Genomic DNA, 25,456 nt, shown 5'->3' on the forward strand with positions numbered 1-25,456 from the left:
ACCCCTCCACTTTCTACACTCCTCTCGGTTTTCTGTAGTATTGAGTTCTCAGTGTCGGACATAAGCTTTCCTTTCCTTTGCTGCCTTATCTTACCCTATAAGCTCCTTGACATCCGTGGGGCTCCAAATTTGGCCGTCACACCCTTTTTCTTTGTGGGAACATGTTTACTGTCAACCCCTTGAATCGCCCCTTTGAATGCCTCCCACCGCTCTGATACTGATAACACTAATCATTGAAAATCAGACAGAAAAAGCAGAATTTTCCCAGCCCTACAGGAACAGGGTAGGAAGCGGTGGGGTGAGGCTAGGAAAATAAGGGGGAGTTGCGTGGGTCGACTCCCTGATGCATTCCCACCACTGGGATAGTATCCTAATTCGCACCATGTCCACTCACCCATCACTACTATACTCGCTGAACAACACTGGCTCCTGATCCACCAATGCCATGATTTTAAAATCCTCACACTGAAATAACAGGATTGAGTAGAGTTCTCCAAAGAATTAGATGGAACATATTGCCACCAAAAGACTAACTGCACAGAACTCACAGCATCACTGCCACCTAGTGTAGTGATGCTAATTCCTGAAAATACCAAATATTTGTTTCAACATTGACAAATTCAGTAAATATTTAACCTCAGGATACTGAACATTACTAACTGCACAGTAAATTTAAAAGCATTAAAGGAACACTTCAGATAAGACACTACAATGATCTTAACCTTCAGCATTCATATTACCTTCATATTGCTTTAGTGGCTTGGTATGAAAATATAAGCTGGTTTTTAGGTTGGGGCAGAGGCCCCACCCAAGGGCTGAAAAGTCGGGGGCGAGCCTGCCTCGGCTGGGCCTGGAAACCACACAGAGATTTTACGTGGCCAATCAGCAGGCTGGCAGCTCCTCAGTCCCAGCAGCGCCACTGGGAGCAGTGGCCACTGCTAGACTGCACTCAGCTTCAAGAGGTTCATGGACTCGGGCGCTGAAAATGCTAAGTGGGGTTTTGGGCCTCGCCGGGGACAATCGGCTGGGACCCGGCAAGGGGGAGTGGGAGGTAATCAGGAGGAAGGTGGCAGGAGCTGCTGGTGGAGCCCACTGTGCCCAATCAGGCAGGCCCCGCCCCTCGAGCCCACAAGCATGCTGCCAGGTATTACTGAGCAGACTCCACACCTTATGAAGTGCCCATCCACCACTGGTGATATACCAGCGGCAGCGAGAGAAGGTCCTGAAGTGGCAAATAATTGGCCACTTAAGGACCTCAAATCGGCCTGAGGCAGGCAGGCCGTTTGTCACCTCACCCGCAGCTCGAAAAATTGCAGCCTGGGTGGGAAGGGGACGGGAACAGCACCCGATGTCTCCCACACAATTTTGCGATTTTGTGCCACCCCCACAACCTCCGCGGGCATAAAATTACAGCCATAATGTCCATATTCACAAATCCTTAAAAGCTGGCAGGGGAAGTTAATAAAAAAGTAAATGAGTTACTTTGGTTTATAAACAGAGGAATAGAATACAAAAGCAAAGAGCTCATGCCAGAACTTTATAAGTCTCTGTTTAGGCCTCAGCTAGAGTATTGCAGAGGATTATGGGCACGATACTTCAGGAAAGACGAAAAGGCCTTAGAAAGGGTACAGAGCAGGTTTAACAGATTGTTACCAAGAATGAGGGACTTCAGTTATGAGGAGAGGTTGGAAAATTTAGAACTCGGCTATTCAAAAAAGGACAGAGAAAGAAAACAGGGCACTACAGGCCAATTAGCCTGACATATTTTGCTGGGAAAATGCTGGAATCGCGTCTTTAGGAAGTGGTAACAGGGCATTTAGAAAATCATAATATTTGTCAGATGTCAACATGGTTTCATGAAAGGGAAGTTGTGTTTGACAGATCAGAGTTTTTTGAGGATGTAGCTAGCAGGGTAGTAAAGGTGAACCAGTGGATGTAGTATATCTGGATTTTCAAAAGGCACTCAATAAGGTGCCACATGAAAGGTTGTTGCACAAGGTAAGGGCTCATGGGGTTGGGGGTAATTAATATACTAGCATGATTACAGGATTGGTTTAAGGACAGAAAACAGAGAGTAGGAATAAATAGGTGCTTTTCAAATTGTCAGTCTGTTACTAGTGAGATGCTGCAAGAACAGTGCTGGAGCCTCAACTATATATAACCTATATTAATGACTTAAATGAAGGGACCATGTGTGAAGTATCAATGAATGCTGATAGAAAGCTAGGTGGGACAGTAAGCTGTGAGGAGGACAAATAGTCTGCAAAATAATATAGATAGATAGAACAGAGGTTAACAGGTGATCTAATAGAGGTTGTCAAGAAGATGAAAGGTTTTGATAGCACAGACAGAGAAAAATGATTCCCTCTGACGAGTGGGTCAATAACTATATGTTACATATTCAAAATCATAGGTAACAGATCTAGAGGGGAGAAGATAAGAAATATGTCCACTCACAGAATTGTCAGAATCTGGAACGTTCTTTCAAATATGGTGCTGGAAGCTGATTCCATAAATAATCTTAAAAGGGAGTTGGACAGGTACTCGAGGATGAGGATAAGTATAAGGAACTTACAAGGCTACGGACAAAAAGCAGGATGTGGGTCTAAGCCAACCTGCTCTTTCAAAGAGCAGGCACAGACACAGACAAATGGCCTCCTTCTGTGCTGTAAATTTCTATGATTCGATTATATTTTGACATTTAATATTGGGTCCAGACCTTCTGATTTCACTGGAAACCAAACTAAGTCATCAAAAGTGATGCATCAAACTCAACTTGGAAACACTAACGTTTAAAGACAAATTTAGATGGAGTATGTTCCCTTGACTACTCGAGGTCAACATTATGACTGTTTCCATTATGCACTATGTGCACATTAGTTTTATCCTGTAGCTGTCACCTTCTTCGCCAAGATGACATGTCAGAAACAAATGCGCAGATATTTATACTCACAAACAGAGAACACTATTCTGACATATGTAATTGGAATTAATTATGATTGGTGTCATGATATTTAATCAACCAGCTTTTCACTCTCATCTCATCAACAATATATCCTGTAATTTAATCCAATGTCTGTCACAGACACAGTAATCATTAAGCAATTGAAGCTGGTCTCTCTAAGAAATTCCAACCTCAATCTATTATTTACTTGCGATGTTCTTGCTATTTCGTCTTGAAAGTATAATAATAATTCTCTGCATCTTTTATCCAGTACATCCCAATAATGATTACAATGCATTTGAATTAGCAATACAAAATTTTAAAAAGGGAAGCTGCATAAGATATGAACACAAATGTCTATCTACATGGTGTGATTTCCCTGGAAAGCTTTGGCATTACTATAGCCATTCCTTTCTGCAGAAATTCGCGTGTAACTAAATTATGTAAGTCTTATGCTGATATATGGCTAGATGTGAATTTCCTCTATCGTTTGTGCCACTTCCAAGATGTGTCTGCCGAAACACTGTTGCATATTTACACAGCTCTGCCCGAAAGCCCCTGCACCGCACATGGCAAAGACTAGCTCACATGGGTTTCATGACTTTATGTGAAAGAAATGCTGGCATAGATTTATGACCAAAAATATAGGCACAGCATGGCCTGAACTCATCTGATATCAGCTCAACTGAGATTTCCGGCATTTGATAGTGATTTCCTTTTTAATTTTTTTTTCCTCTTAATTGGGACCTGCACTTTACTCAGTGAAAGTGCTGTCAGTCTCAGTGCATCCAAAATATTTCAGACATCAACCCTCTCCCCCTCCACTACACGTTGAGAAGGAACCTGCAGTTAGAATGACCTTCCCAAAGAGTATACCTGTTTTGTGCAATACCAGGAGGAAAAGATGCAGCAGTGGCAAGAAGCTCTGAGAGTGAGGCACCATAGCAGACACCTAAGTCTTATTATCCTAATTGGTACATTTACATTCCAGGATAGCAAATGAGTACTGCAGGAAATTCAGGTATAAGTTCCAATTGGCAAGGTGCAGAAACTGGCATAAATTTCAACTTAATTCCTGTGTAATTGCGATCTAAGAATTTCAAACCCCTAATTTATGATTATCTTCACTTCTAATATTTATATAAAATCAACATACTCAACTACTTAAAGTATCGCCCGCTTAAACTAATTTTAGATCATTGATCTGAGATGCTTCATTATAGTGTTTTGAGAATACAGCGCACAATTATATTTGAAAATAAATTGGCATTTCTGGCAATGTTCTTTCTAATTTCCCTTCGCTGCACAGGCCCTTTAAGATTACCGCGCAGCCGTGCCTGCGCACATCTTAAAGGGACCTCTGCTTGTGCGCAATCTGTTTGTCCCCTTCGCAGCACATCCTGATTGCTGTGCAGTCACGCACCCGCGCTGCTTAAAGGGAACTTTGAATTGCAAAAACTTCTACAAAAGTTTAAACATTACATTTAATATCTGTACAATTCAGATAAAAGGTATTCAATTCGTCGCCCATTTTAAGCCAGGCTCCGCACAATGTTTTTGGCTCTGTGATATTAGTTAACTTCCCCCCCACCCCGCACCTCCCAAATATTGTGCGTCAGAATTGGCTCTATTCAGTCCGACAAGGAGGGATTTCCTCATTTTTTTCGGATTTAAGATTTACCATTATTTGTAATCTATTTTTTTCAAGAAATTTATTCCTGAGGAACAAAACAGTATTCACAACCAAGCATTAGCTTACATTCCTAGTTTGGATGCAGCATATTTTTGATGCATGCATTAGCTTGCAGTCCCTGGTTCAATGCTGTACATATATGACATATCCAAAATCTCTATTTTCCCTAAACCTGAATTCAGAAACATAGCCCTTACTGCAACAATGCAGATTTTCTATTTTCAAGACAAACCATCATTATGACCTTTGCACGAATGGCATTCAAACTTACAGAATTATGGACTGGTTTCTGTTGCAAGTTTATGTGCAGAGAAACAGGGTTAGAATGACATAAGACCATGCCATTTGGTACTGTTGTAGTAAGTTTGCCAGAAGAAGATTTTCATCCCACAATCTGGGCTAAATTGAAACCTAGCTCCGAGAGATAAGTGAAGAGTATGCCACACCAAAACACCAGTCAGTCCAGTATAATTGTGCACTGTATTATCAAAACACTATAAGGAAGCATCTTACAGCCTCTTTTTGTCTATATCAAAATTTCAAAATTCTAAACAAAGGGATGAATTTTCCTGGCTGGGAGATGGAAGGGCTGGTAATATGGTGGGGGAAGGCAGACGTCTTCCCGCTGCCATAGCATATTTCCAACAGCAGGAACCTTCGCAGTGCAGCTGTCCACTAGGCAGCCAAATGAGCCACTTAATTGGCCAATTAAAGGCCACTTCCTGTCCCTGCGGACATTTTGCCCGCGTCAAGAGGGCCCGCTACCACATGGGGAGACCGCCGGTTAAAACCTGGTGGCCTCCCTGTGGGTTCTAGGGGCCCTCCTTGATGGGCGCTCCATGGCCCCCAAAGGCCCCCAATAGCAATAGCCACCCCCGTGGCAACGGCACCACCAGAATTCCCCCTTCCAGCCACACCTCGATCATCAGGACCTGTCTGTTTGGTCCTGGTTTGCCCCAATCTCAGCACTCTTTGAGGGCACCCAGCCTTTGAGGCACTCTCATCCTGGAGCTGCAGCTTCCGCAGCGACCACTGCTAGTGGTGGTGCTGCTTAGCTACCGGGCCAGCAGCTTTTGGGGGCAGGCTGCTATCCTCAATTGGACGGTGGCCCCAGCGGCAGACTGTTAATCAGCTTCCACCGGCAATATGCCACCCAGGGTCCTGCCACCTGACGAAGCAGGGTCACCTCATGCTTCGTCCCCAGCAGCAGGACCTCCAGGTAAGCTGAAAAATTCAACACAAAGGCTTACAGTTGCAGTAAGAGGCTCTGTCTTTACTCAGGCAGAGTGCTTTAACTCCATCTCATCTTTTCATGGGTTTTTTCCTCTGTTCTCTTTGCCTTTGCTATAGTTTACACATATTCTAAAATATATTCTAAAATTGGCCTAGCAACAGCCTCAAGAAAATGGACATCATGGGACAGGACGTCAGAAATGCTCCATCCATCAATATTGGCGACCACACTCTGGAAGTGGTTCAAGAGTTCAGTATTTCCAGCATTTCTTGTTTTTATTTCAAGAGTTCACCTACCTAGGCTCAACTATCACCAGTAACCTGCCCCTCGATGCAGAAATCAACAAGCGCATGGGAATGGCGTCTGCTGCTATGTCCAGACTGGCCAAGAGAGTGTGGGAAAATGGCGCACTGACACAGAACACAAAAGTCCGAGTGTTTCAAGCCTGTGTCCTCAGTACCTTGCTCTACGGCAGCGAGGCCTGGACAACGTATGTCAGCCAAGAGTGATGTCTCAATTCCATCTTCGCTGCCTCTGGAGAATCCTTGGCATCAGGTGGCAGGATCGCATCTCCAACGCAGAAGTCCACGAGGCAGCCAGCATCCCCAGCATATACACCCTACTAAGCCAGCGGTGCTTGAGATGGCTTGGCCATGTGGAGCCACATGGAAGATGGCAAGATCCCCAAGGACGTATTGTACAGCAGGTTCGTTACTGGTATCAGACCCACCAGCCGTCCATGTCTCCACTTTAAAGATGTCTGCAAACGGGACATGAAGTCCTGTGACACGGACCACAAGTCGTGGGAGTCAGCTGCCAGTGATCGCCAGAGCTGGCGGACAGCCATAAAGGCAGGGCTAAAGAGTGGCGAGTCGAAGAGACTTAGCAGTTGGCAAGAAAAAAGACAGAAGTGCAAGGAGAGAGCCAACTGTGTAACAGCTCCGACAACCAATTTTATCTGCAGCGCCTGTGGAAGAATTTATAGCCACACCAGGCACAGCTCCTCAAACCACTGACCACCTCTAGGCACTTACCCATTGTCTCTCGATAGAAGGAGGCCAAAGAAGAAGAGTTATTCATAATATATTAAATATATAGGACAGGTCCATTATATTTGCATTTTTAGACCTGTAATATTCTGGGAAATATGTATTTGAATTGAGTATCAACAGAGAAATTGAATGCTATTGGGAATGAAATTGATTAACGCCAGTAGCAAAATGGCCTGATAGGGAAATGGCAGTCCATTTCAGACCACATTCGACTTTGTTTCCCATTGACTTTAATGAAGAAGTAAATCGGGCACTGTGTAAAATGGGCTGATGGTTCACTAGCAACCCGTTTTGAGGGACTGACATTGACCAATTTCAACCCCATTATGTTCACAAGCTTTCGGCTTTAATCATCATGAGAAAACAAATCAATGCCTTTTCCTGGCTTTATCAGGACATCAGAGCTTCAGGATATTTTAGCACATATACAGCAAAAATAAGATGCTATACACACCAGCTTATCTATTATCCTGTAATAAAAGGAAAATACTGCGGATGTTGGAAATCTGAAATAAAAACAAGAAATGCTGGAATCGCTCAGCAGGTCTGGCAGCATCTGTGGAAAGAGAAGCAGAGTTAACGTTTCGGGTCAGTGACTCTTCATCAGAACTGACAAATATTAGAAAAGTCACAGGTTATAAGCAAGTGAGGTGGGGGTGGGGCAAGAGATAACAAAGAAGGTGTAGATTGGACCAGGCCACATAGCTGACCAAAAGGTCACGGAGCAAAGGCAAACGATATGTTAATGGTGTGTTGAAAGACAAAGCATTAGTACAGATTAGCTGTTAATACACTGAATATTGAACAGCAGCAAGTGCAAACCTGAAAAAAAAGTGGGCAAGCAAACTGAACAAACTAAGATGAAATGAACTAAATGCAAAAAAAAAAGATTGTAAAAAATGTAAAAAAGAATGTAAAAAAAAAAGGAAGAAAAAATTAACTAAAAATGAAAGTAAAATGGGGGGCTGTCATGCTCTGAAATTATTGAACTCAATGTTCAGTCCGGCAGGCTGTAGTGTGCCTAATCGGTAGATGAGATGCTGTTCCTCGAGCTTGCGTTGATGTTCACTGGAACACTGCAGCAATCCCAGGACAGAGATGTGAGCATGAGAGCAGGGGGGAGTGTTGAAATGGCAAGCAACCGGAAGCTCAGGGTCCTGCTTGCAGACTGAGCGGAGATGTTCCGCAAAGTGGTCACCCAGTCTGCGCTTGGTCTCCCCAATGTAGCGGAGACCACACTGAGCAGCGAATACAGTATACTACATTGAAAGAAGTACAAGTAAATCGCTGCTTCACCTGAATCCGCTTTGCGGAACATCTCCGCTCAGTCCGCAAGCAGGACCCTGAGCTTCCGGTTGCTTGCCATTTCAACACTCCCCCCTGCTCTCATGCTCACATCTCTGTCCTGGGATTGCTGCAGTGTTCCAGTGAACATCAACGCAAGCTCGAGGAACAGCATCTCATCTACCGATTAGGCACACTACAGCCTGCCGGACTGAACATTGAGTTCAATAATTTCAGAGCATGACAGCCCCCCATTTTACTTTCATTTTTAGTTATTTTTTTCTTCCTTTTTTTTTACATTCTTTTTTACATTTTTTACAATCTTTTTTTTTTGCATTTAGTTCATTTCATCTTAGTTTGTTCAGTTTGCTTACCCACTGTTTTTTTTCAGGTTTGCACTTGCTGCTGTTCAATATTCAGTGTATTAACAGCTAATCTGTATTAATGCTTTGTCTTTCAACACACCATTAACATATCGTTTGCCTTTGCTCCGTGACCTTTTGGTCAGCTATGTGGCCTGGTCCAATCTAGATCTCCTTTGTTATCTCTTGCCCCACCCCCACCTCACTTGCTTATAACCTGTGACTTTTCTAATATTTGTCAGTTCCGAAGAAGGGTCACTGACCCGAAACGTTAACTCTGCTTCTCTTTCCACAGATGCTGCTAGACCTGCTGAGTGGTTCCAGCATCTCTTGTTTTTATATCTATTATCCTGAATCATCTCTAAACTGTAGAATGTAATTTCTAGATTATTAAAGTCAGGGACACCAGTTATTTTCAACTATAAGACTTTATGATTGAAACTATCTAAATGTTAATTTCCAAGCAGGCTCATTTATCCTTTACAACACAGCTGAAAAACAATTCAATTACCACAACATGGATTAGCCATAGCTAGCTGTACTCTCTTCAGATACTTACCTGACTAAAAGCCTCAGCCTGCAGTAAAATATCCTGCTTCAGTTTTGTTGCTTGATTTGCGTGGAAGGATTGCTTTTGACTCTGAATAACAAAAACAATTTCATTCATCTCTGTAAAACAAAAAATATCAAGAATAAAGCAAAATTACATTAAAATATATAAATCTGTTTCGATTTAAATTTTAGCAATAAAAATTGTTCAAAATTATTCAGTTTCCTTTTTTTTGTTTTGCGAATTTTGTGTTCAGCGAAGTCACTAGATGTTATTTCTGAGAAACAGAATACTTTGCAACTATGGATACTCCCAAGTTACCTGCAGGAAAATTAGAAGCAGAGTAAAATTTCCTCTGCTGTATCCCAACAATGCACTAGTGTGGCATCTTCCACAACAGCATTATGTGGTCTGAGGAAAACTGCCAATTTAGTACCAACCAGTACTGAATTTTTTTTAATTCATTCATGGGATGTGGGCGTTGCTGGCTAGGCCAGCATTTATTACCCATCCCTAATTGCCCTTGAGAAGGTGGTGGTGAATCGTTGCAGTCCATGTGAGGTAGGTACACCAACAATGCTGTTGGGAAGGGAGTTCCAGGATTTTGACCCAGTGACAGTGAAGGAACGGGGATATAGTTCCAAGTCAGGATGGTGTGTGACTGGTAGGGGAACATGCACGTGGGAGTGTTCCCATGCATTTTCTGCCCCAGTCCTTCTAGTTGGTAGAGCTCGCGGGTTTGGAAGGTGCGGTCTAAGGAGCCTTGGTGCGTTGCTGCAGTGCATCTTGTAGATGGTACACACTGCTGCCACTGTGCGTCGGTGGTGGAAGGAGTGAATGTTTGGTGGATGGGATACCAATCAAGCGGTCTGCTTTGTCCTGGATGGTGTTGAGCTTCTTGAGTGTTGTTGGAGCTGCACCCATCCAGGCAAGTGGAGAGTATTCCATCACACTTCTGACTTGTGCCTTGTACATGGTGGATGGGCTTTGGGGAGTCAGGAGGTGCATAACTGGCTGCAGGATTCCTAGCCTCTGACTGCTCTTGTAGCCACAGTATTTATATGGCAACTCCAGTTCAGTTTCTAGTCAATGGTAGCCGCTAGGATGTTGATAGCGGGGGATTCAGTGATCATAATGCCATTGAATGTCAAGGGGAGATGGTTAGATTCTCTCTTGTATGAAATGGCCATTGCCTGGCACTTGTGTGGCGCGAATGTTACTTGCCACAAAGCAGCCCAAGCCTAGATATTGTCCAGGTCTTGCTGCAGTTCCACACAAACTGCTTCAGTATCTGAGGAGTCACAAATGGTGCTGAACATTGTGCAATCATCAGCGAACATCCCCACTTCTGACCTTATGATTGAAGGAAGGTCATTGATGAAGCACCTGAAGATGGTTGGGCCTAGGACACTACCCTGAGGAACTCCTGCAGTGATGTCCTGGAGCTCAGATGATTTTTTAAATTTATTCATTCATGAGATGTGGGCGTCACTGGCCAGGCCAGCATTTATTGCCCATCCCCAATTGCCCTTGAGAAGGTGGTGGTGAGCTGCCTTCTTGAACCGCTGCAGTCCATTTGGGGTAGGTATACCCACAGTGCTGTTAGGAAGGGAGTTCCAGGATTTTGACCCAGCGACAGTGAAGGAACGGCGATATATTTCCAAGTTAGGATGGTGTGTGACTTGGACGGGAACTTGCAGGTGGGGGTGTTCCCATGCATTTTCTGCCACAGTCCTTCTAGTTGGTAGAGCTCGCGGGTTTGGAAGGTGCTGTCTAAGGAGCCTTGGTGTGTTGCTGCAGTGCATCTTGTAGATGGTACACACTGCTGCCACTGTCCGTCGGTGGTGGAGGGAGTGAATGTTTGTAGATGGGGTGCCAATCAAGCGGGCTGCTTTGCCCTGGATGGTGTCGAGCTTCTTGAGTGTTGTTGGAGCTGCACCCATCCAGGCAAGTGGAGAGTATTCCATCACACTCCTGACTTATGCCTTGTAGATGGTGGACAGGCTTTGGGGAGTCAGGAGGTGAGTTACTCTCCTCAGGATTCCTAGCCTCTGACTGCTCTTGAGGCCACGGTATTTATATGGCTACTCCAGTTCAGTTTCTGGTCAATGGTAGCCCCTAGGATGTTGATCGAGGGGAATTCAGCGATGGTAATGCCGTTGAATGTCAAGGGGAGATGGTTAGATTCTCTCTTGTTGGAGATGGTCATTGCCTGGCACTTAAGTGGCACGAATGTTACTTGCCACTTAGCAGCCCAAGCCTGGATATTGTCCAGGTCTTGCTGCAGCTCTACAAAGACTGCTTCAGTATCTGAGGAGTTACGGACATCCCCACTTCTGACCTTATGATTGAAGGAAGGTCATTGATGAAGCACCTGAAGATGGTTGGGCCTAGGACACTACCCTGAGGAACTCCTGCAGTGATGTCCTGGAGCTCAGATGATTGACCTCCAACAACCACAACCATCTTCCTTTGCGCTCGGTATGACTCCAGCCAGTGGAGGGTTTTCCCCCTGATTCCCATTGACTTCAGTTTTGCTAGAGCTCCTTGATGCCATACTCGGTCAAATGCTGCCTTGATATCAAGGGCAGTCACTCTCACCTCACCTCTGGAGTTCAGCTCTTTTGTCCGTGTTTGAGCCAAGGCTGTAATGAGGTCAGGACCTGAGTGGCCCCGGCGGAACCCAAACTGAGCATCACTGATCAGGTTATTGCTCAGCAAGTGCCGCTTGATGGCACTGTTGATGACACCTTCCATCACTTCACTGATGATTGAGAGTAGGCTGATGGGGCGGTAATTAGCCGGGTTGGACATTGCAGGGTAGATGCCAGTGTTGTAGCTGTACTGGAACAGCTTGGCTAGGGACACAGCAAGTTCTGGAGCACAGGTCTTCAGTACTATTGCCGGAATATTGTCAGGGCCCATAGCTTTTGCAGTATCCTGTGCCTTCAGTCGTTTCTTGATATCAGGCGGAGTGAATCGAATTGGCTGAAGTCTGGCATCTGTGATGCTGGGGACTTCAGGAGGAGGCCGAGATGGATCATCAACTCGGCACTTCTGGCTGAAGATTGTTGCAAATGCTTCAGCCTTATCTTTTGCACTGATGTGCTGGGCTCCCCCATCATTGAGGATGGGGATATTTGTGGAGCCACCTCCTCCAGTTAGTTGTTTAATTGTCCACCACCATTCACGGCTGGATTTGGCAGGACTGCAGAGCTTAGATCTGATCCGTTGGTTATGGGATCGCTGAGCTCTGTCTATCGCATGCTGCTTACGCAGTTTGGCATGCAAGTAGTCCTGGGTTGTAGCTTCACCAGGTTGACACCTCATTTTGAGGTATGCCTGGTGCTGCTCCTGGCATGCCCTCCTGCACTCTTCATTGAATCAGGGTTGGTCTCCTGGCTTCATGGTAATGGTAGAGTGGGGGATATGCCAGGCCATGAGGTTACAGATTGTGGTTGAGTACAATTCTGCTGCTGCTGATGGCCCACAGCGCCTCATGGATGCCCAGTTTTGCATTGCTAGATCTGTTCGAAGTCTATCCCATTTAGCACGGTGATAGTGCCACACAACACGATGGACGGTATCCTCAATGTGAAGGCGGGACTTCGTCTCCACAAGGACTGTGCAGTGGTCACTCCTACCAATACTGTCATGGACAGAAACATCTGCAGCAGGCAGATTGGTGAGGACGAGGTCAAGTATGTTTTTCCCTCGTGTTGGTTCCCCCACCACCTGCCACAGACCCAGTCTAGCAGCTATGTCCTTTAGGACTCGGCCAGCTCGGTCAGTAGTGGTGCTACCGAGCCACTCTTGGTGATGGACATTGAAGTCCCCCACCCAGAGTACATTTTGTGCCCTTGCCACCCTCAGTGCTTCCTCCAAGTGGTATTCAACATGGAGGAGTACTGAGTCATCAGCTGAGGGAGGGCGGTAGGTGGTAATCAGTAGGAGGTTACCTTGCACATGTTTGACCTGATGCCATGAGACTTCATGGGGTCTGGAGTCGATATTGAGGACTCCCAGGGCAACACCCTCCCTACTGTATACCACTGTACCACCACCTCTGGTGGGTCTGTCCTGCCGGTGGGACCTCCAACAACCACAACCATCCTCCTTTGCACTAGATATGGCCCCAACCAGCGGAGGGTTTTCCCCCCGATTCCCATTGACTTCAGTTTTGCTAGGGCTCTTTGATGCCATACTCGGTCAAATGCTGCCTTGATGTCAAGGGCAGTCACTCTCACCTCACCTTTGGAGTGCAGCTCTTTTGTCCATGTTTGAACCAAGGCTGTAATGATGTCAGGAGCTGAGTGGCCCTGACGGAACCCAAACTGAGCGTCACTGAGCAGGTTATTGCTAATACACAGTTTTGTCCTGTGGGGTCATGCCCAATAGAATTGTGGCTGCTGAAACGCATTTCATGTGTGACAACAGCCCCTGTAAATGTTTTTTGTTGTGTGCGGCCAGTTAATTTGAATACACAGTACCTTTACATTTTTTTGCGCGACCACACAAGTACATGCGCAGTATCTTGAAGGAGACAATTTGCGACCGGCCTGTGTGGTACTTTCCAGGTTGCTGTCCGCAGCTTAGACCACACAGCGTACAGGGAACATTGTATGTCACCCTTACAGCCAATAGTTAGAAGGACTTTTATCTTGGCTGTATTTCTACCAGGCCCCAGAGGTGAAAGTCTAGCTCCTTCCAATTCCCTCACCAGCTATTTTTTGGGGTAAATCTTGTATTAAAAGTATGAGGACAGAAAAAAAATCATTTCTAAAACAGTGACCCACGATGTTGAGAAAATTAATTTTCTCATTGTTCTTTTTAGCTACTTAGGGTCCGATTGTAACTCTGTATAAGTGAATGGGTTTGGAGTAAATTAAAATCAGGCCCTGAGTTTCACACATCATTTAACAATCAAGAGGAGCAAGTGAGTTGGGGTTCAACCTTCTGTTGATGCCATTCTTAAGCCAGCCACTGGAATAAAAGTGTGGATTGTGAAGTGTCCTCAGATGAGAATGAGATTGGAGAATCCCTCTTCGACCACATTTGGTTTGGTGTTCCATACATCAATGTTCTATACCACTGGGCCTTTTGTTGCGAGGATACATTAATGCACATAAGCTTTATATAGTAACCTTTGTATTGAAATGTTACACCAATAGAAAAGAGGCTAATTTCAATATACCCAGACAGAAAACAAGAAAATGTTTGTCATCTGATAGTCATTCCGTCGTTGCCATCTCTCGCTTGCAATCTCTCTTGTTCAGTTTTATCAATATCACTCTCCTTTCTTCCTCCAATTAAATTACAAATACAAGCTCTTCCTTCCTGCATCTTCACGGTGTTGAAATCAAGACTGAGGGCAGAATTTAGTGGATTTAGTCCCTGGCCATGACCATGTACAGGTCGCGAACCTGAATAATGAAGGAGTGGGCTTTTCCCTGAGCCACAACACTAGCATCTTGCCTTTGGAGTTCCCGACCAATCAGGGAGGGTGGGCAGGATGACACAGTGGATCCTGCCCTTCTTTGAGCCAGGTCTCTGTTATAGCCACAACAACATATTTCCACATGGCAATCTGCACCTGTACCTCACCAATCTTATTAACCACAATCTGTGCATTCACATACATGCACATTTACCCTGATTTCGAATTTATTACTTTCTCCCTTACCCTGACCCCACCTAATAACTTACTATTCCCTACTCTAGTGTTATCTATCTCCCACAGTATTCTGTGCACCTTGATATTCCTCTCTGATATTTGCTCCTAGTTCCCACACCTCTGACAAGTTACCAGTTTTGCTTCCCTCCAATCTGAGCTCCCTCTCAGGTTCCCATCCCTTTGCCAATCTAGCTTAAAACCCTCCCCAACAGCACTAGCAAATCTCCCTGCAAGGATATTAGTCCCAGTCCAGCTAAGATGCAACCCATTCATTTTATACAGGTCCTAACTGCCCCAGAACTGGTCCCAGTGCCTCAGAAACCTGATGCCCTCCCTCCTACACCAGTTCTTCAGCAACGAGCTCAACCCCTAATCCTATGCTCACTTGCACATGTGACTGGGAGTAATCCTGGGATTACTGCTTTTTAATCTCCTTCCTAGCTCCCTAAAATCTGCTTTCAGGACCTCATCCCCCTTCTTACCTATGTCATTGATGCCAACCTGGACCTCAACCTCTGGCTGTTCACCCTCCCCCAGAGGAATGTCCTGTAGCCGCTCCGTGACATCCTTGACCCTGGCACCAGGGAGGTAACACACCATCCTAGAGTCACGTCTATGGCCGCAGAAACACCTGTCTGTTCCCCTAATGAATCCCCTATCACTACTGCTCTTCTATTCTTCTTCCTTCCCTCCCGTGCAGCTGAGCCAACTGTGGTGCCACACTCCTGTGAGGAACCAACACCCTTGCCAGTATCCAAAATGGAAAATCTATCAGCGAGCGAGATCGTCTCCATAGACTCCTGCACTATCTGCCTGGTTCTCTTAGACTGCCTGGCGGTCACTCATTCCCTACCTGCCTGCATGGTCCTAATCTGCGGTGCGACAACCTCCCTAAATGTGCTATCCACGTAGTTCTCTGCCTCGCGGATGCACCACAGTGACTCCAGTCCCGCTTGAGTTCCGAAACCCGGAGCTCAAGCTTATGCAGCCGGTGACAATTCCTGCAGATGTGCGTCCATGACTTCCCACATGCCACAGGCTGTGCATTCCACTCGGCTGAGCTGCCATGCCATACCTGAACTTTACAAACTATTTATTATAAGTAGAATAAACTTACTAGTTACTAACCAGCACCACTGCACCGAAGTAAGAACCAAATACTGGAGGGTGAAAAAGTAGAAAAAAGGAGCACCTCCTCCCCGCTTCACCAAACTCCCCACTCACCAAACTTGCATCTCCACACTCTGTTTGCAATCTGTATGCCGTTTGCAGGCTCCACCCAGACCTCTGTATTTATACTTTTTGAACCTGAAACTGCAACAACCAGATTGGACTGGTTAGCTACTTAACTAATCAGCTACTCTGCAGTAGAGATTGTTAATCCCTACCTAAGGCTGGAAGAAATTTACTTTACTTTCTTAACTTACTTTACTTTATTCAGAGGGCAAATCCCAGTTAAATGCTAACTGCAGACCTGATTTTTAGAAAGATGTTGATACTTAAAAATCCCCACTTGCCAAACTCGTATCTCCACACTCTGTATGCAATCTGCATGCTGTTTTGAGGGAGATTTGATACAGCTATATAAGATTATGACAGGTTTAGATAAGGTAGACAAAGAAAAGCTATTCCCATTAGCTGATGGCACAAGGACAAGGGAACACAGAACTAAGGTTTTAGGCAAGAGATGCAGGGGGGACGTGAGGAAGAACTTTTTTTACACAGAGCATGGTATTGACCTGGAACTCACTGCCTACGAGGGTGGTGGAAGCGGAGACGATTAAATATTTCAAAAGGAAAAAGATTGGGCACTTGAGTGAAATAAACTTGCAGGGCTATGGGATAGAGCAGGGGATTGGGACTGACTGAGTTGCTCAGCAAAGAGCCAGCAGGGCCTCAATAGGTCGAATAGCCTCCTTCTGTGCCATAATGTCTCTATGACTCTCTATGACCTCACAACCCCATCTGAGCAGTCACCAGCGACACTCACTCATCCTATTGCCCTTTCGCACCCATGCCTCACAGTAACCCTCCACAAATGTTGTCCTTCTCTCCTCTCCACGCAAGCCATTATGGGCACTCATACCTCTCTGCTTTCTCTCCTTGCAGGAGAAGAATGCACAGAACTTGGTGAGAGGCAGCGTAGATTTAGGTGAACTTTTATAAGTTGATGAAATGACGAGAAGTGATACATGATTGTTAATTCAGTAAGCAATGTATGGACTGTTAATCTTGTCTGGAAAATGTCAAGATGTGGTTGTTAAATAATGTGGTTAAGCAAGCTGTGATAAGGACAAAAGTAGTTAAACATTTGACAAATTTAAACATGGTCTGTCTAACACCTTATGCTGAAATAGCAATGACATAGTGTTGTGGTTTATAACATGCATTGAAGTTTAAGGAACAAGTCATGATGTTGAGAAGCGAATTAATGATCTAACTATATGTATCAATGTCTTGGAAAAGCAAATGTGGGTACATATCTTGTAAAATGTTTAGAACGTTGTATTAGAAAATGCTTTGAAATGCTATGTGACCTTGGAATCATTTGCAAGAACTGCTAAGAAGAATATGAAAACCTGTGAGGGTCTGTGGACTAAAATATAAAAGAGATTATGACATCAGACTAAGTCAATTATGTTAGCTTGATTAATGTTACTCTAATTCAATCATGTTAGCTTACTGAACCATCATATGGTCATGGGGGAACAATGATCTAACCCAACTCTAATCATATTAGTGTGACAAGGCACCAGCACCCTGAAAAGGATAAAAGTGAGATGCATCGAGACATCGGGGTACACCAACAGAAGAAGATTCAAAGATCATCAGTCAACAGTGAAGAGACACGTGCCGCAGTTGATCGGAACCTGTGCACCGATGTTCAACTGAACTGACTGTACACTACTGCCTTTGTTAAGTATCATGCTTACCGAGAAATATCTTAATAAATCTACTGGGCTTGTTTCAACTCGCCTGCACCCAGAGTGGTCAATGGTTAGTCAAGAACGTGTCTTTAGTCTGGATTTAGTCAGAAACTTACAGCAGAGATCAGGGTCGGTGGGGGTGGGGGGGTGGATGGTAGGTGGCCCTCCAGTGACAGGCACCTTATCGGCCACTGACAATTGTTATGAAAGTGCTTCTGTTTTTCGTTAAAAATATTTTTTGAGGAATTCATAGATAAACTGAAGAAATGTTGGACTAATGTTTTTTTCAAGAGGGTCATCAAGAGGACACAGAAAGAACTGGTTTGGCAACAATGTTTACTGGTTGTCGCAACGACAAGTTAAAAATAGAACAGAAACCCTGGTAAATGGAGAAGATATATGCAGAGAAGTGACAGTCGCGCACCCTTTGACAGGACAAGCCCGAGAGCAGCAGAGCACACCTAAGAGAGCAGAAAACTCGTAAGCTTTTGGTTGTAGTGTCAGTGTTTACCTTCTGGAATGAGATAAAATTAGAAGTGTGACCCAGGAAGAGACCAAATTCTTGCTGAATATTTAAAGAGTCAAGCCTGCAGAAGAAGGAAAGAATTCCCAAGGAAGGGAAGAAGACCACAACCCAATCCAGTTCCGAAGAAGGGTCACTGACCCGAAACGTTAACTCTGCTTCTCTTTCCACAGATGCTGCCAGACCTGCTGAGTGAATCCAGCATTTCTTGTTTTTGTTTCAGCTTTCCAGCAACTCTCTAAAAGACCCTGAGAAGTCCACTGTGTCAACCCATCTCATCTCCTGTCTTTGAAGAAAAGCCTGCTAAATTAATTCTCAATGCCGCCTGAAAAGAACTGTTCTAAAAGATCCCAATGACTCGCTTACATGTACTCCGCGGCTAGACTGCATGCCAGTTTTGGAACACAACATATCTCATCTGCTGTTTTCTTCAAGAATGAGCAGGTATTCAGCCCAAGTTTTTTTTGTCTGTAACAGGGCCGTGAACAAAAGTCCCTTTTATTTTTCCAGTTAACCGGTGTATGTGTGTGAGTGTGAGGGGCTATGGTGAAAAAGAAACTGTAATACTTCAAGCTGTGTTTATGCTTTACTTCATTAATGGTTAAGACTTGTTGTATAATTAATGTGTTTTATTCTGGGAAAAATAGCTTATATAATTGACTGTATCAGTAAGTGGGAAAATTTAAATATATGTTGTGACCCATGGAGAAGTGGAACTAGGATAAACAATGCACTCCTCCTACCTTGGTTGTAATATATAATTGGGAGCGCTTGCCATGATAACCCCAACGCTGACGACAGACAATTGTAAGTAGGGTAATAATTTCCTCTGGCAGAAGGATCAGTAACCAGAGGACGTTGATTTAAGATGATGGACAAAAGAACCAGAAGGTGACATGAGGAAAATATTTTTTACGCAATTTGTTATGATCTGGGATGTACAACCTGAAAGTGGGGGGGGGGGGGGGGTGGAAGCAGATTCAATAATAACTTTCAAAAGGGAATTGGATAAATACTTGAAGGGGAAATATTTGAAGCGCTATGGGTAAAGAACAGAGGAATGTGACTAATTGAATAGCTCTTTCAAAAGAACAGACTGAAACAATGGGCTGAATGGCCTCCTTCTATTCCGTATCATTCTATAATTCGAAGTAATCATTGCTTTACGAAAGGTACATATGGGAGATACTCAGCTACTGATCAGAAGCACTGGAGATGGGCATCATCAATGCAAATTCCTCTCAAAGTACTGGGAGTGAATATCAATGGAGGGCTTCATTAATCATACTTCACTTTACTCCTGAGTGCTGTCTACCCCGTTTTATCTCTATGCATGTCAACTGTTAGGTGAGTACAGAAAATCTCAGACACCAGTAAGGATCTTATATACCATACTTAAAAAAATCAATTACTCTTATCAATTTCTTTGACATAAAGAAATATTGTTTTGTTTTTAAAAAAATTTAGTCCCCAAAAACATTACGCTTATTTCTTTGGAACTTAAATGGTTTTGAAGAATTCACAAACAACTAAAATGTAAAAATGTAATGGTAATGCTCTTTAGAATCCAGAACACCAAGTGAACTACAATATACTTGGCATTCATATCACATCATACATAACTTACAACTCCAGTATAAATATAGGTTAGAAATTGCTAAGGGGGGAAAAGATCACACAGTCCATATAGTTCACATTCTAGTCTCGGGATAATGGCGCTATTGACTGCCCATAGCAATCAATGTATAACAGACCCAGAAATGACAAGAGAAAAGAACACAGTGATGGAGATAAATATGCTACACTAACCACAAATATAAATCCCATTCTACCTGATTGCAGAAATTATTTTAATCTTTGAATTGTACACTGACCACTTAGCCACCATCCATCACACCACCAAATAATTTACAGCTCACACTGTTCATTTGTTATTAATTTTAAAGCTGAAGCAAATTGGGTTTCCAGATAAGACAAGCACCCAAGTTCTTTTCATTTTCTGAACAATTAGAAAGAATTTTGTTTTTGTCTACATCAACGTAATGCAATTTTTAAAAACCTAAGTAAAATCTATAATTTAACATATTACAGGTTTCGTGGATTTGTTCTAGAGATATGGGCCAGGATTTAACACTGAGGCAGTGTTCCCGCCCACCAGCTGGAAAGTCAGGGGCGAGCCCACCTCCACTGGCTCTGGAAGCTATAATGGGATTTTACAGACATCAGGCAACTAGTGCCAGCCAATCAGAGGGCTGCAGCTCTTCAGTTCCAGCAGCGTCACCGAGAACAGTGGGCAATCACCTCCCCCTAAAATAGTAGCAGAAGCAGATAGGGAACAGACCACCATCCCAAAGAATTTTAGACCCAGCACCCCACCCCCCCACCCCGGGATGAGGAGTGGGCGGCGGGGGAAGGGGTGTAAAATTCCAGACATGGAAACAGTCTATAGAGAACAATTAAGTCAGAAAGGGGAATCTGGTGCAATGTATGGCCTGCATTTTGTGTTAGTGAAACTGTCAGCATTTGCTGCCTTACTCCTCCAAAATTAACAGCAACTTCTGGAGTCTGCAAATGCGGATTTACATGCAGAAATTCAGAAGTTGCTGTCAATGATTCTACGCTTCTCCATAGGGTGCACGGCTGAAGTCCACAAAGACAACAATCATATTGAAATCTTTGAACTGAGAAGGACTTGCCCTTTTACACTAATTGTCTTGTTGTAAAAACTCTTGAAAAAGTTACATCGTGCTTAATGGGGCATACAAGGTTGTTTTGTCTCCCAACCCGACATTGGCCCAGATGTAAAAACAGAAAATGCTGGAAATACTCAGCAGATCAGGCAGCATCTGTGAAGAGTGAAACAGAGTAATTGTTTCAGGTCGAAGACTTTTAATCAGAACTGAAAAGGTTAGAATGCAATAGGTGTTATGCAAGTGAAAGGGAGGAGGGTGGAAAAAGAATAAAAGGGAAAGTCTGTGATACGGTTCAAGACAGGAGAGATTAAATGGTAGAATGGTGAACAGCTGCTGTCCAAAAACAAAGACAAGAGAAAAACAAGAGTAAAAACAAAACCTGCAAAGAAAAAGGAAACAAAATGGGGGCAAAGATTACTGTCTGAAATTGTTGAACCCCATGTTGAGCCCAGAAGGCTATAAAGTGCCTAATCGAAAGATGTTGTGCAGTTCCAACTAAGGTGAGAATGGAAGTGGAAATAGTGACAGTCCGGTTATATGATTGAAAGTTCCTCTCGGGGTCAAATATGGCACCAAGGTTGCACACAGTCTGGTTCAGACTCAGACAGCTCCCAGGATGAAGTCGGTGACTAGGAAGAGGAGTTTGTGACTATGGAGTGGAGTTTGTGGTGGGGACCGAAGGCAATGGCTTCAGTCTTCCCATTATTAGACTGGAGGGAATTTCTGCTCATCCAGCACTGGATGTCAGATAAGCAATCCGACAATGTAGGTACAGCAGAGGGGTCAAGAAAAATGACGGTGAGGTAAAACTGGGTGTTGCCAGCGTACATGCGGAAACTGACATTTGTTTTTGGATGATGTTTCTGAGGGACAGCGTGTAGAAGAGAAATAGGAGAGGCCAAAGATAGATCCTTGGGGGACACTACAGGTAACAGTGCAGTAATGGGAAGAGAAGACATCGATGGCGATTCTCTGGCTATGGTTAGACAGATAAGCGTGGAACGAGGCAAGTGCAGTCTCACCCAGCTGGATGACAGTGGAGAGACGGAGGAGGATGGTGCGATCAACTGTGTCAAAGACAGCAGACAGGTCAAGAAGGACGAGGAGCGATAGCTTGCCTGTGTCACAGTCACAGAGGATGTCATTTGTTACTTTGCTAAGAGCTGTTTTGGTACTGTGTCAGGGGCAGAAACCTGAGTGGAAGGATTCAAACATGGAACTCCAGGAAAGATAGGCACACATTTGGACGGCAACAACATGTTCAAGGACTTGAGGTAAAAGGATTATCAGGGGTTATTGAACTTGGCAGCTTTAATATTCAAAATATTTACTGAACTTGAGAAGCCATCCAGATGAGCAAAAATGATCTATTTTTGTCCTGGCTATCAATATTTCTAAGAGAACCCATTCTGGTTTTCTTGCTCCCAAAAATAAACAATCGTAGAAAAACTTACAATGATTTAAATGTGGGGGAAAAAAAGAGAAAATTACACGATTAATCTTTCCTTTCCACGCATGGGAAGAGGTACTGTTCTGGCTGTCGCTGCAACTATTTTCGGAGAAATCTTGTGTGCTGTAAATGTAAAAATGTAAATGGCATGACAATGAAATGGAAGGGTTGTGAGGCAACTCATGATTGTATAGAAGGTAACTGATCACCTTTGCACTGTCTGTATTCTTTGACTTGATGCTGTTTTAAACTGTTTGGGAATGTAATTTTTACAGATTTTTATGAATAAAGTATATTTTGGAAATTAAAAAAAACTATTTTCTTCCTTAATAAAATGTGTCCCTCTGCCTTTCTCTGATATCTCTCAGAAAAAGAACTGAAGCAATGATGACGGGTGGGACTTTAATACCACTGACTAATCAATAATGGCAACAGTCATTTAGGGGGAACTTTAGCGCACATAAAACTAGTGGGTCAGATTTGGTTCAGGTGTTAAAATTTTTAAAACTTGAACCCATACCCACCTCTAACCTGACAATCTGAGTTTTATGAAGGCGGGCAGCCAATCTGCTTCCAGGAGCCAGGTTGGCATTTTCAATAATTTAATGAATCTGGCAGCCTCTGATTTAATCTGCTTTGCAGGTTTTCCAGTGGGCACCCAGGTTTCCCAGGCCTTGGGAAACCTAGCAGTTGAATTAAAATAAGGACAGTTTCAGGGAGACGTGCCTTCAGCCCACCCCATATAAATGCCCCCAGGGCCATGTATCAGACATACCAGGTCCTGAAGCCTGCCCAACTGGAAGCCAAGCCTGTCAATCAGGCTGATTTCTAGACAGAGAACTTGTCAGGGCCTAAAGACATACAATGTGGCGTTTTACTTCCAGTTTCCCATCTGAAATACTGTGCCCCTGCCTACGTAACCCAGCCGTGAAAACAGTGCATCAGATGAAAAAGGCTCAAAATCCTGTGAGGTCATGAATCATGTTCAATAACAAAAGACTTTTCCCAGAAGGGGCTGCACAGTGGCGCAGTGGTTAGCATCGCAGCCTCACAGCTCCAGCGACCCGGGTTCAGTTCTGGGTACTGCCCGTGCGGAGTTTGCAAGTTCTCCCTGTGACCACATGGGTTTCCGCTGGGTGCTCCGGTTTCCTCCCACAGCCAAAGACTTGCGGCTTGATAGGTAAATTGGCCATTGTAAATTGCCCCTAGTGTAGGTAGGTGGTAGGAGAATTGAGGGAAGGTGGGAATATGGGATTAATGTAGGATTAGTATAAATGGGTGGTTGATGGTCGGCACATACTCGGTGGGCTGAAGGGCCTGTTTCAGTGCTGTATCTCTCTATGACTCTAAGGAACTGACTACAGGTGAAGGTGAGGTACTCTTGCAACCAAGACAATAATACACATCAGAATATATAATAAACCTGACTGAAGTCAAAATACATTTTCCCTATGTTACAACAATGGTTATACTTCAAAACCAAAAGTACTCAATTGGCTATGAAACGCTTTGGACTGGCCAGAGGTCACGAAAGGCGATATATAAATGCAAGTTCTTGGTTTTAAATTACATGGCAAACTATTATGCAGCAATTTCTAGTACATGTTATAGTTAAGTAAAGCACTCACTTCCTTATATAGAAAATTTATTTCTGAAAAGAACTAGTCTCTAAGAGAGCTTTGGCTTCCTAATAGAGATTAAATAAGCGCTTAAAATTCTTAAAATACAAACAGAAAACACTAGAAAGACAAGGCTGAAAACTCAAAACTGGGAAGAGTAAGAGGTGACTTGAATGAAACATATTAGATTCTGAGGGGTCCTGACAGGGTGAATGTGGAAAGGATGTTTCCTCTTGTGGGAGAATCTTGAACTAGGGGGTCACTGTTTAAAAATAAGGGGTCGCCCATTTAAGACAGAGATGAGAAGAAATATTTTCTCTCAGAATGTTATGAGTCTTTGGAACTCTCTTCCTCAAAAGGCAGTGGAAGCAGAGTCTTGAATATTTTTAAGGCAGAGGTAGATAGATTCTTGATAAGCAAGGGGTGGAAGGTTATTGGGGGTAGGCAGGAATGTGGAGTTGAGGTTACAATCAGATCAGCCATGATCTTGTTGAGTGTCGGAGCAGGCTCGAGTGGCCGAGTGGCCCACTCCTATTCCTAATTCGTATGTTCGTATATTCTGATGAAGGATTTATAGCTGAAATTTTAACCTCTCTTTCAGATGCTGCTTTGCCTTTCTACGATTCTTTTGGCCTTTCAGTGGATCTTCAAACACTGCTTTCTGTACACTGAATGGAGTGCAGGACATAATGCTGCGACCACGGGCCATGCTTTCTCAAAGTGTCTTATTTTACTTTTATTTTAAAATCAGCAGTAAATGTACATCACAAACTAGTAATTGTAAAAATGACATGCATGGGACACTTTAAGACAATGCAATGGCTTGATATGGGAAGACTGGAGCTACATTTGAAAATAACAGTTTTACACCTTTTCTTTCCAATTTGATTCCGCAAGTAATTGTAATTTAATGAATTAAACATTTATGTCTGAGATTAAATTTGAAGACAGAAATTAAGGTCATAAGTATATCCAAATACAAAATCAGAACCAAGTCTCTTCTTCAATGTCAGGATCACCATTTAGTTTCAGTTATAAAATAATTATACAAACAATTAAAAACTTGATTTGATCGCACACAACTAACAGATTGTAAGTTTGCTTTCTTCAGCAATTCACTAGTCATCAATTTCCAATATTTACAAAAACAAAACTGGGGGCTGATCATCTGCAAATTCAAAACTGCTGGATAAATACCTCAAAAAATGTTTGTTGCCTTTAATAATTTGTGTAAATATCAAATCTGCCAGAATGAACATAACTTCTATAAAAAGTTTAACTTTAAGTTCTGTGTTAAATTGATATAATCCCTCAAGTGCTCCATTCAAATCTCATAACAACTACTGTCACTACTCTTAATCATGCTACACAAACAATGATGGAAATAACTTGTACTCTGATCAACACTTTTGTGAGTAATTATATGCACAAACGTAATCCCTCACTGCAAG

The 25,456-nt window shown here is 43.5% G+C and overlaps 1 protein-coding gene across 2 annotated transcripts in view; it reads right to left on the bottom strand.

Annotated features, from left to right (window-relative positions):
* The window catches only part of b3glcta (beta 3-glucosyltransferase a), a 281,226-nt gene that overhangs the window by 224,179 nt on the left and 31,591 nt on the right, over positions 1-25,456 (bottom strand). For both annotated transcript variants that reach the window (XM_068032825.1, XM_068032824.1), the window contains exon 4: positions 9,129-9,238. In XM_068032825.1, coding sequence (XP_067888926.1) covers positions 9,129-9,238 — 110 coding nt within the window. The remainder of the gene's footprint in view (positions 1-9,128; positions 9,239-25,456) is intronic.

This window comes from Heterodontus francisci, chromosome 6 (assembly GCF_036365525.1).
Source record: "Heterodontus francisci isolate sHetFra1 chromosome 6, sHetFra1.hap1, whole genome shotgun sequence".
Lineage (NCBI taxonomy): Eukaryota > Metazoa > Chordata > Chondrichthyes > Heterodontiformes > Heterodontidae > Heterodontus > Heterodontus francisci.